Source organism: Mytilus galloprovincialis, chromosome 14 (genome assembly GCF_965363235.1).
Source record: "Mytilus galloprovincialis chromosome 14, xbMytGall1.hap1.1, whole genome shotgun sequence".
NCBI lineage: Eukaryota > Metazoa > Mollusca > Bivalvia > Mytilida > Mytilidae > Mytilus > Mytilus galloprovincialis.
In genome coordinates, this window is record NC_134851.1 from 14743373 (window position 1) to 14755721 (window position 12349).

Sequence of the window (12349 nt, forward strand, 5' to 3'; positions counted from 1 at the left end):
AGCAACTGGCGAGGTTATTAAAATTCGTGACAGTTCATATTTGTCATCAACCTTACACCTGGCACTCTCATGGCAGTCAGTGTGAATATTCTTATAGTGATCGAGGATATTTAATAAACTCTTCTTCAGTTTCTTTTCATCTTGGTTGCAGTTCTGAACAGCCCAATGCATGTGGGTAGCCACAGGTTCAAGCTTGTCTGATAATTGGAATGACCATGTTTTCCCCTCAGAAGATTTAGATCCAGTTGACACCTTCTTTAAAGCGGATTTTACAGACTTAACACAATGCCATACATCGTTCTGATTGATTGCTTCTGTATTTTCCCTTACATATTTGTTTATTGACAAATTCCTGTCATGGCAATGAACATTCACTGTTACATCGTTTTCATGTAAATAGTTGAAGATCTTCTCTGTCCCAAGTCTTTCATGTCGTTGAGATACAGGGTCCATTGTTTTCGTTACAAATTGTTCACAACTGATAACTTTATGTGTTTTTTCTCCAATGCAAACAACACTTGTATCTTTTGCATTCTTTCGCCAGCCGTGTCTTGCATCTGACATAATGTCTATCTTGCTATCAAGTTCTTCATAAGATGCTATCTCTTGTAAAAGTGCTATGTCAGTTGAATATTTATACTCCTCTTGTATGTGCTGACTGTGAACGTTGAAAAAGGATGCACGATTTTCATCACTTATAACCCCTATTCCTGATCCTTGTGCAAATCTCTTGTAGACTGCAGGCAATATTCCACTACATGTAATCCCATGATTTACTCTACTGTTCACTAAGTAATCCTTTGTGGGTAAATAAGGAGAGGAGGACCAAGAAAATACATGAGGTGTCTCTTTATCGTTACATTTTAGGCTTGTTTTGCAAACATGTCCTTTTTTCAACATTTTTGTAGGTTTAAGTTTTTCTTTACAACATCTTGCATGCCAATCAACAACCGATATAAGCCTTTTAAATGAATCTTCTGCAGTCAGAAAAATATGTTGGTTTGTGTCTCCTTTCTTTGATCTGATGAATGTGGATGGACAGGGTTTCTCTTGAAACTCTTCTGACTGGGTGTTACTGGTATCATTCTCTTCATTCCATTTTTGCAATAAAGCTTCAATAACCTGCAGGTTTCCCATAGGTTTGTTTGTTTTTTTTGTCAATTCTTGTCTAATTGAAGCAAATTTTCCAAAAATTTCATCCTTCTTTTCTTCAGTACCTGACACTTCAATCCGAAAACACGGAGTTCTTTTTCTAGCTTTTTTCTCACTTTCTGACATTTTCAACAAAGATCGTTTATAAAAATTACTATTAGAAATACTATAAGAAAGGCTGAGGAGGTAATGTTGTCTGACATATGGATCAATCTATTTAATTTAAGAAGGGGTATATAAGTACTCAAGTCAAATTTATTAATATATATGTACTATATTTTGTTAATAATTTTTGACAAATTTAGGAGATAAAAATGAATGAGATTTAAAAATAAAATTTATGATAAAGAATTTTACTATTTTTGTTTTGAACATTAATCTTTATTGTTCTTAAAAATTTCTCACACCCCTTTACTAATGTATCAGTTACAGTTTTAGTACTTGCAGATATGTCCATTCCCGCCAAATTAATGACACACAAACACAACATGTGTAAAATATCACTGTCATAGGGCATTTTTGAGGCCTTATTTGGGATAAAGAAAATAAAAAAAATGAAGATTCCTTTATCAAAAATATATCTGATATTTTTTTTTAATTGTGAACTATTATTTTACCCAAAAGAATGTTTATCAACATTTCCAAGTACTTTTATTAAATCTGTTCAAATCGAAATCCTCATTGTGCCTTGGGTTGCAGATTACACATCCTAGATTTTGGAAGTTCATTTCCATTTTATAAAACATGGAGGGAAACAATGAATGTAGTAATGTCACTTCTGTGTTAGCACTTGAAGTTACACAAGAGCAGAGAGATGCAATATATTACTTTTTTGCTCATAATGATTGGGATTTTAAAGAGGCTAATTATGACCAGAATAATGTGAACAATTCTGAAAGCAATGACCATTCAGAAAATTATCATATTGAACAGGACCAAGAGTCACCTGAATGTAGTTATTGTTTATGTCGCCCGTGTATAACAGATGAACGAAATAGACAAATGTGGTGGGAAAATGAAAATTGTGCACCTCATGAAAGAAATTCTTTCTTAAGAAAAGATGAATTCAAACGTTTTTGGACAAACCTTTTTCATAGAGGGGTGTGGAACGACCCAAGATATTTAAGGAGAAAGAGAGATGCACTTAAAAGGGACAGACCAAGGAGAAAATATACGTATCACAGGAGAGATTTAATACCAAAATGTGTCCTTGAACTGGTTAGGAAATGGTTCCCAAATCCATCATGTCAAGAATATATGGGTCACAAATGGGATTAGTGTTTTGATTATTACATTCTTCCCTATTCTAGTATACATTGGAGTTTCTACCAAATCTAAATGATTTTCATTAAAAGTAAATTACTCTATTTCATATTAATAAAATTAACGGCTTGACTAGTTATTATGAACAAATGGAATTTTTAAAAGTCATTACTGTGAAATGGAATAAAGTTTAGATTAAAGCTGAACACATGCAAAGGTAAAAAATTTTCACTTATCAGCATGTGCATGTGGTATTTATGTAAACAAAAACAGAAAACAGCTGATGCAAGCTCCGCCTTATCTGTCAGTCTGGGAAATTCAAATTTTGAAAATTTGACCACTTGAGTTTTTGAACAGTCAATATTTCTTATATTTATGAATTTTTTTCAACAAAAGTTTGTCAAAATGCAGATAATATATGTTCCTGCTTGGTTGCCCATTCCTAAAGGAAACAAAAAATTATTAGTTGAGATATCTGAAAAAATGGTCCTTACACTTGAAAACTGCAAAGAAAACCCAAGAAGCCATAATATTTCTCATTGGATTCTATTTATACCCCCAGTCCGGTCTTTAACATTCGGCTTCATACTTTTTTAAAATATTTTTTATCCTTTTTTATGGTAATTTTCATTATGAATTCTTGCCAATAGGGCCAATACTACATGTATCTTTGGAACCATTTCAATGCACTCAAAAACAATGTGTGATAGGAAGAGATGAAAAGTGTGACTTAATTTCAGATCCAATTTTGTTTGTTATAGTTATGCATCATCATGGATGACTTGAAAAAGTTTTTTGTTTCAACAGCATGTTTAGTTTGGGATTTGACCTTAAATATATTGCAAAATTATTTCAAAACAAAAGCTTAAAAAAGACATGATTATATAGAATAAAGTGTGCATCCTATCTATAATTAAAATTTCTAATAAATAAAATTGCTGTATCCAATACAGAATTTGAACAGTATGCTCAATTTTGTCAACGTTTAAATTATAGCAGTATTCAAACTCTTAAAATTGTGCAGACAAAATTTTTTAGAAAAAAAGTTCTTCTGGTAGTATGTCAATTTGACAAGCATAAAATATTGTCTTAAAATTCACCAGATGCCAGGATTTTGAATCTAGATTTCAAAATTTTTTCGGGGGGGCAAGCCCCCCCGGACCCCCCTTCTTTCCGGTGACCGCCTACTTATTCATTTTGGCCTGTTAGGCCAAAATGAATGGAAAACCCTGGACTTCAAAGAGTCAGTCAAAAACTTCACTTTAACTTATTATTAGAACTGTTAAGTCTGGCATTGTGATAAATATATGCATTTAAGAACGTATGGGAAAATCAGATAAAAGACCCCCAATAATAAAGCCACAATAATGAGAACTAATATTTTATATAATTCAAATATATTTTGATTACAAATTTCATCAAATCATCTTTAAATTTTATTATATTTCTGTATTTTCATGACCTTTCTTTTCTGTTAAGTTAACACATGGAACTTTAGGTTGTAAAATATATTATTTTAACCATTTGACTGAATTGTTTCTAATAAACTTATCAATTAATTAACTCAACATTGGCAGATTCAGATAAAAGGGAAAAGGGGGGGGGGGGCTTAGAAGAAGAAGACCTAGTTTTGATTGGATTTAATTTTCTCTGTAAACTGACTTTAACAGGTCAAATCATGTTCTGACTTCAAAGAGTCAGTCAAAACTAAACTTATGTCAACTTTTAAGTCACAATATTGAGGACTATAAAAAAAATGTATTTGGTATATTTTATATTCAAATGTATTTTTTAACAAATTTCATCAAATTTATATCTTAAAAATTTATTTTATTTCTGTATTTTCATGACTTTTTTGTCTGTAAAGTTAACATATATGGACCATAATTTGCTATTGGGCTCCGTTTCCTATAACTATAGAAAAGTGATAAAATTTGAATTACTGTAAGAAAAGTTGTAACTACATCTAAAGATGCCATTATTTTTATTAACATACAAGTGTATGCTACTCTTCCCTAGAAAAAAAATTGAAATATACGAATTTCAAAGATTCTACAACCGTATTTTTGTGTCGTTTCTCGCGTTACTTTTTGCTTCCGAAGAGCATAACGCTGACTGATTTATAGATAATCGTCACCGGCAAATTCGTAACTTTTGCTTTCAAATAACAAAGAACATCGACCAATAAGAATAGTTAGAAGAAAATGCCGAGAACTATAAGTATTTATGTAGCAGATGTAAGAACAGTGGCGTGATTTTTGTGTCCGATTTTAGATGATGTAATCTGCTTTGTTGTAATAGAATTCTTAAAAACAATATGCAAATATGAACTCTTGCGAGATGATCAAACAGGTAAATCAGAGATGATTTACATTCTTGTTTTGATCTTCGTAATAATTAAGTAAGAAAATGACGTTATCGTTATGCGTTACATTTCACACGAAACAGAAGTCCAGTTATTTATTAAAATTGTTTTTGTCCTTAAGTTCTAATCATTTCCGGTCATACGTGAAACATGTGACTAACATGTGATCACGCCTTTACAGCCGGACATACGATATACTAGTTCTAAACATTGTTTTTGTTTCCAACAGGATGTTAGCAAACATAATCTGTAGACTTGTTTCGACTTGTTTAAAAAAGGAAAATACAATTTTCAAAGAGATTGCGCCAGGGGTCTATTATTATTCCTATGTGCATAATGTTACATACGATCTTGTGCGAAAATAAATGCCCAATGACTTGACAAAATCGATTTCAAATTTGACCGAAGTTTAAACACACTACGTTTCCCAATAACGATGTAAAGGGTCCTTGGAAAATTCAATCCAAATTACGTCTCTTATCATGGTGCCGATGTTCGTTGGATTGATTTTGCTTCAGCAGTAAATATTACTGGATATTTTTAGGTGAATAAAGATAATTAAATGAAAAATGCATGTTAATATACCGTTACACTAGGAATGTACAAAGTTGGTAACTTTGTCACAATTTTTAATTATTTTTTTTTATTCATGTTCTGCAAACACTTTTCAGAAACGCAATAAACTTGTCAAAGGAAAAGTAAACTTTTACCAGGCATGACTTGAAAGGAAGTACTTTATTGATTTTAGCCCACTAAAGTAGGTTAAAATGTGGAAACCATGTAGATGGTGTACAGGTCACAAATATCACATGGTGCCTATTTTAAAGATTTTAATTCCAAGTTAAAAGTTTTTTTCTTTACTGGATTTAAAGAATTTTACATTGCCAATGATTTGGAATAAATTTTATATAACTGGAATTTCAAAACCAAATATAAATATATTTTTTTGGCCAAAACATCAAGATACAACGATTATGGTATCCTGTATCAATGAAGAAAATATGGAAAATTCTGAATAAATTGTACTAATTGTTTTCAAAACAAGCACATATTTAGGAGTTTTATAATACTGTTACATTTAAGATGGATTTTAAGAAAAAGTATACTGTTCAGATTATTTTAAGCAGATTTTGCAATAAAATAAAACTAAAAAAATGCTTTCGGTTTCTTATAATTATGGTTTCCAGACTATGTCACGTTTAAAAAAAACTTTAATATAACATTGAAAATAGATTTTAAATATTAACATGAAGCAAGTAACACTAGTAATGGTGTTTATTTATGCCTTTTGAATTATATTGTGCAAAATAAAGAAAATAAAGATTGGTTTCCTGTTTGGTTTCCTGTCACGTAAAAGGTGAATCAAAATGTATTAATTTTTTCTCGAAAAACTCAATTGTTCCATTCATACTATTCTAACACCAACACAACCCACAAAATAAAAATTAAAATTTTAGAACTTATAAAAAAGGATACAAAAAGAAACCAAAGGCCGAATACCAAATTATGGTCCATATAGAACTTTTGGTTGTAAAAAACATTATTCTAAAAACCATTTGACTGAATTGTTTCTTAAAAAAAATTAATCATCTCAACAGTAGCAGATTCAGATAAGGAGAAAAAGGGGGGACTAAGATGAAGAAACCTAGTTTGATCGGATTTTTTTTCTGTAAACTGACTTAAACAGGTCAAATCATGTTCTGTTAAAAAAATGTTGAGGAGAAAATTCTTAGAAAATCAGACTAAGTTTGGTGAATTTGTTGTCCTTCAAGAAGTGGTACATATAAATACATAATATTTTCACTACAACTATCTATTGGGTGTTTTTTAAATAGATTTTTTAGCAACATTTATAGCTTTGTAATTTATGTTCAATTGTACACTTGTTATTCTTAATATAGATTTTTTTGGGGAAAAAAAATGGTGTCAGGGTTTCTTATGGTACTAGCATGACAATTGCAAGAGCATTCATATTCTAAAATACTCTAAACATTAAAAACAAGTCATTATCTTCAGATCATTCGGAGTCTTTCTGGCCTTATTAAATTAAAGTCAGAACATTCAGACTTTCATAAGTCAGAACATTCAGATTTTTATAAGTCAGAACATACTGACTTCCAATGTTCTTCTCACTTCTGTAGAAACAAAGACTATCTATATTTCAAATAAAAGGTTAATGCTTTATCATTTGTTTATGTGGCTAAGCATCTGGGGTAAGAATTATAGATGTGTAACTTCATAGGAAAACATATATGCCATATAATTAGGGATTGACCCTGTATGTCATTCAAATCTTCTTGAAATGACGAACAGGAATATTATATGGTTTAGGGGTGGTGATCCAGACCATTTCAAAAAGGGGGATGGGGATGACCCCCATGGACTTTCCCTTTATTTCATTTGATTCCTTGTATTGTCCCATATATTTAATAATATATAGGCTTAAGGGGTGGGGATCATAACTGTTTACAAGTTTTCAAACATGAGGGGGTGGGGTGACCCCAAGGGACTTTATCTTTATTTCATTTGATTTGTCTTGTTGTCCCTTACAGGCCTCTACAATAACTTTTTTTTCAACTTGTCCTGTAGGACAAGTACATACCAAAATTTACTTGTCCGAATGAAATTGTTACTTGTCCAAAAAATTTCTATTAAATATTTTTGTGAAAAAATTACGGGTATGGTATTTACATTTGTATTAAAAGGAACAGAATAAGGTAGCAAAATGAGGTACTGATTTGTCTTGGTCCCGAAATGTCTCCTGCCTTGTCAAACTGTCTATCAATCATGTCTACTAATTATGTCTCCTACGGTGCCAAACTGTCTATTAAACTTGGAGCTGAATCTGTCGAGGTGACGAACTTACTGTCCTGTAAAGTTACCTTATCTACAAAGCGCATCATTGATTTGGATTAGTAAGACTGGTTTCCGAGAATAGTATACCTTTTACCTGTGAAAAAAGTACTTGACAAAGAACCAGTTAAAAATATCGATTGCAAGTAAACATGTCGAAGAAAAAGGTTTTGCACTTGAATAAACAGAATACAGAAACATGTCAAATTAATATTTGTTTTCTTGTTTTTTGTTTATAATTACTTTGTTCATCAAAATTGGATTAAAGTTATTTTCTGCAGAATAATTGCACTTGTCCCAACGGACAAGCTTGATACAGCTATTACTTGTCCGACCTTTTTTCCCTCTGGTACCGGGCAATCGGACAAGCGTTATTGTCGAGGCCTGCCTTACACTAATATATATGGTTCAGGGGTGGGGATCTTGACCATTTACATGTTTTCACATTTTCACACAGTAGGGGTGAAACCCCCTACCTTCCCCCCCACCCCCCCAATAATCCCCCCCTCCCCCCCAGAGACTAGCCCGGTATATTTCATTCAAATCAATTTGACATTATAAAAAGGAATATATATGGTTTACAGGTGGGGATCTCGACCATTTTCAAGATATAAGATCATTCTCAAATGACAAGGGGTGGGGCGACCCATAGAGACTAGCCTGGTATATTTCATTATACTTTACAGAGAGAACAAATTGAGTTTAGGGGGCAGGGATCTCGACTGTTCAACATTGTCAAATGACAGGGGTAGGGTACGTGATCCCTGGAGACTTACCCTACATTTCATTTGATTTGTTTTTAATATCATATTCCATGTTCATAATTGAAAAACCCGTTTTGTGAATCTCTTTATAATGTTCTCAAGTTAAAATGATTTTTAAAATATAAATAAAAAAATATTTCGGTTCTTTAGTTAAACCCTCCCTTCCCTTTTCCTTTATTAAAATTATTCCGATTTCATTTCATTTTCATTAATATCAATATTCAAAAGATCGTTTTTCTCATTGGGAGAAACGAAAAAACAAATATATTTATAAGCCGCAAACTCGGAAAGGTTAAAAAGTCAATTCATGATTGAGTTTAAAAATAGAAAAATCACGTGATGATGTTCAGCCCGAAGCAATAATTTTACTTTTAAAATTGCACCGACTCAGTGGTTATTAATGTTAATACTATTTAAGACAACACGAGTTGTCTCCCGAAAATAACAGTTCATTATCATAACAACATTTTCTGACCTGAACAAGTCAGAATTGTCAGACACCAGGTCATCTCAAAGGCCACGCGTCCGTATTTACAGGTCACGCGCCTTCATGAAACAGCAACAAAATCACTTGCAAAGACCTTCTTCACATGCAAAAAAATATTAAAAAGGCCATGAAAATACGGAGGTAATATGTATTACCTTCTGAAAATGACCACATTGACCTAGATTTTCACTAAAAAAACGTAAATAATCACTATATTTTCATTAACTTTTCGTTTGAGAAACTCCCAAAACAACGACTCTCAAACACATGATCTCTCCCAAAAAACCACGTGATCGTATGTGTCTTAGATCGGCGGCAAATTCAAAATATCTTCTGGTTTGACGGACTCGATGGAAAACTACGCAAAACAAAAATTGACCCGTACAGGTCAGAATTTCAAAACATTTTCTGACTTGAAGAAGTCATTTTATTCTGACTTGTTTATGTCAGAGCTCTGACTGATTAAATTATGATAAAAGGTGTTATTTACTGCAGATGAAATAAGTAAATATATATACTGTGACGAAAAAAGTTTAGTTTGCCGTTACGCAACATTAAACTAAAATGTGTATTCTTGTGGTTGTGTTGTGTTGTTGGGTGTATAAGTTTTACTGGTACATGGAAGACAAATGCCAAGTATATTCTTTAACAGGGTTTCCCTAAAAGTCTACTGGTAAATAATGTGATTAAAGGAATCCTGTTCACATTTATAGATAAATGGATCCTGGTGTAGTCTGAACAAAGTCTTGCAAGTTGAGATAATCACAAAGTCGATTAAAAGTTCAATACTGTATTATTCAAAATCCAAATTACATATAACAGTAATTTAAGTTTACAACATCTAAACTGCAGGCTCAACAATACGATGACATAATCCTAAATCTCCTACCGTTACACTCATCTGATACACAAAATCGTATCTCCATGTGTATAGTATATCCTCTCACTACCAATTTCTCTCTTTTATACTACTCTAGTAGCCTGATTACAATATATAGTTAAATAACTACATGTATGTATGATCAAAGAAATATTGTACAGGAGCTATATTACAGGATCCTGGAGCTAAGGTCAACGGAAGCTGAGGTCAACCAAGGCACTATAAACATAGCAATGGGCACCTGCTGATTAACTTGACATTAAACAAGTACAATCGATCAAAGGCAATAAAAATGAATTACTTTATAACAGTTAATAAGAATAAGTAATCTGATTACAATGATAATAAAAAACCCTATATAATAAACGAAATTTGTTACAATACTTAATATTGAACATACTCGTATGTATGACATATCATGATTACAAGAATGAAATACAAATAACATGAACATATTAAGATGAACATCATGAGGTTTTCTAACATTATTAATTATTTTTTCAGGTCAAAACAGTAGAGGTTAAATTGGGTACAATGAGGAACTTCCACACCATTCTGAAATCCTTTCAGAGGGTCTCAAAGAAAGGATTAGTGATTGGTGGAGGTGTTTGTGTGATTGCCTATGTCTACCCTAAACTTAAACGACAAAATCAGGTATACATAAAAATATATTATAAGTAAGCAAATTTTTTGTAATTCTAATAAGGGCTATTCCAGAAAAAAATGCAGGGGGGGTTGGAAGGCACATTGTATTAATAATACATGGGTGATGGGTATCAGAGCAATTTTTCACACTATAATGCACTATAATTCTCAATTACAATTGTCTGGGTGGCGGGTGCTGACAAAAACTGCCTTCCAACCCCCCTTTACATTTTTTTCTGGAATAGCCCTAAGACAACTTAGATTTGACCGTTTTACTGTTCAAATATGCTGTTTGAAAAGTGATTCCAATTATTTATATTTGAAGGAGACAGCAGTCTCACACCATTCAAGAAACTCAATTCAAATCGACTTAACAGAATAAAAGAAATTTATATGAAGTGGTTTGAGTCTAAATTATTATGAGATTGATAGATTGTTTGGTTGCTTAATATCCAGCATTAGTCCAGTGGCAATTGTTATGAGACAACTGTCCGCCAGAAAGTTTTTTTTAAACAATGGTATTTTAATTATTAAAGTATTTGTTTATAACTGAAACAGTTTTATTGTAAAAAATAATACAAAAACATCTATAATAGGACTAAGAATTAAAAAACAACAAAGAAAAACCCAGGTTGATACGCTTAAAAATTGCAACTGAACATAATTTACAGGTTGCAGTGGTTTCTGCAGCCACCATGGATGCTGACAAAAAATACGCTTGGTCACCACTGCCAACACGAGAGGATATGCTGAAGTCTCTAGAAACAGAAGAGTATGATGTACTTGTGATAGGGGGAGGGGCTACAGGGACAGGTGTGGCTTTAGATGCTACAAGTCGAGGTAATTGATTAAAATATATCCAATAGATACACATATATATATTAAACATTTATCTTACTTTATGTACTTTATCCTTACCTACTAAACAATTCTAGAAATATGATTGGTTAAAAACAACTGTGTGGAGACTATGTATATTTCATATGGGGTGAGTAGGCATGGTTTATTTCAATACACATTAGTAGTGGTGGTATATCCTTTGTAAAAACAACAAGGTGTTGAGGAAAAGTCTGAAAAGTTTCATCAGATGATAAACAATAGAAATAATAATAAAAAAAACATTATAAAGTTAGCAAACTGTAGTCTGTTATTGTTGGTATTTTTTTTGTAAAGACAAACGGTAGGTTCTTAATATTGTAACACTATAAGTGTTGAAGATTTGATAACTTTGTTAATAGGCCACTAGTCTTAAAACAACATGCATGTTTAGATAGTCAGTAATGAATTTTTTTTTATACAGTGTGCAAGTGACCTAACACTTCGCTCTCACACCATATAGAATTTACTGACCCCATATATATTGTATATCATAATATTGTATTAGGTCACTAGCACACTATGTAACTAATGATTTCCACTTTTATACTCACCCCTCAGTAATGATAGGGATATTGAACAAAGCTCATATAAAAAAGAAGATGTGGTGTTATTGCCAATGAGACAATCCTTTACAAGAGACCAAATGACACACAATTTAACAACTATAGCTCACCGTACGGTCATGTCCATCTTTCACACTTTCAGTTTCTGAATGAATAGAGTTCCCATTGATCAAATCTTCTTGAAATTTGAATTTCAAATGAACATATTTTTATTTTTGAAAATCTTTCAGGTTTGAAAACAGCAATGGTAGAAAAATATGACTTTTCAAGTGGAACTAGTAGTAGAAGTACCAAATTAATACATGGTGGAGTACGATATTTACAGAAAGCTGTATTTAATTTAGATTTAGAACAGGTATATGATAGCTTCTGCATATGCAAATAGTTTTTAAGTGTTGATATTTTCTATAAAACAAGAAAAACACCGACAACATATCAGATTGGTTGGGAAAAATATATATTCATATATACAACAGTACATTCCATACATCAGTTAAA

General features: G+C 32.0%; 1 protein-coding gene across 6 annotated transcripts in view; it reads left to right on the forward strand.

The window, feature by feature from the left end:
- LOC143059650 (glycerol-3-phosphate dehydrogenase, mitochondrial-like) overlaps positions 1–12349 on the forward strand; it is a 65034-nt gene that overhangs the window by 9896 nt on the left and 42789 nt on the right. For all 6 annotated transcript variants that reach the window (XM_076233174.1, XM_076233176.1, XM_076233173.1 and 3 more), the window contains exons 2-4: positions 10269–10418; positions 11081–11249; positions 12082–12206. In XM_076233174.1, the coding sequence (XP_076089289.1) occupies positions 10299–10418; positions 11081–11249; positions 12082–12206 (414 nt within the window). In that variant the 5' untranslated portion in view covers positions 10269–10298. The remainder of the gene's footprint in view (positions 1–10268; positions 10419–11080; positions 11250–12081; positions 12207–12349) is intronic.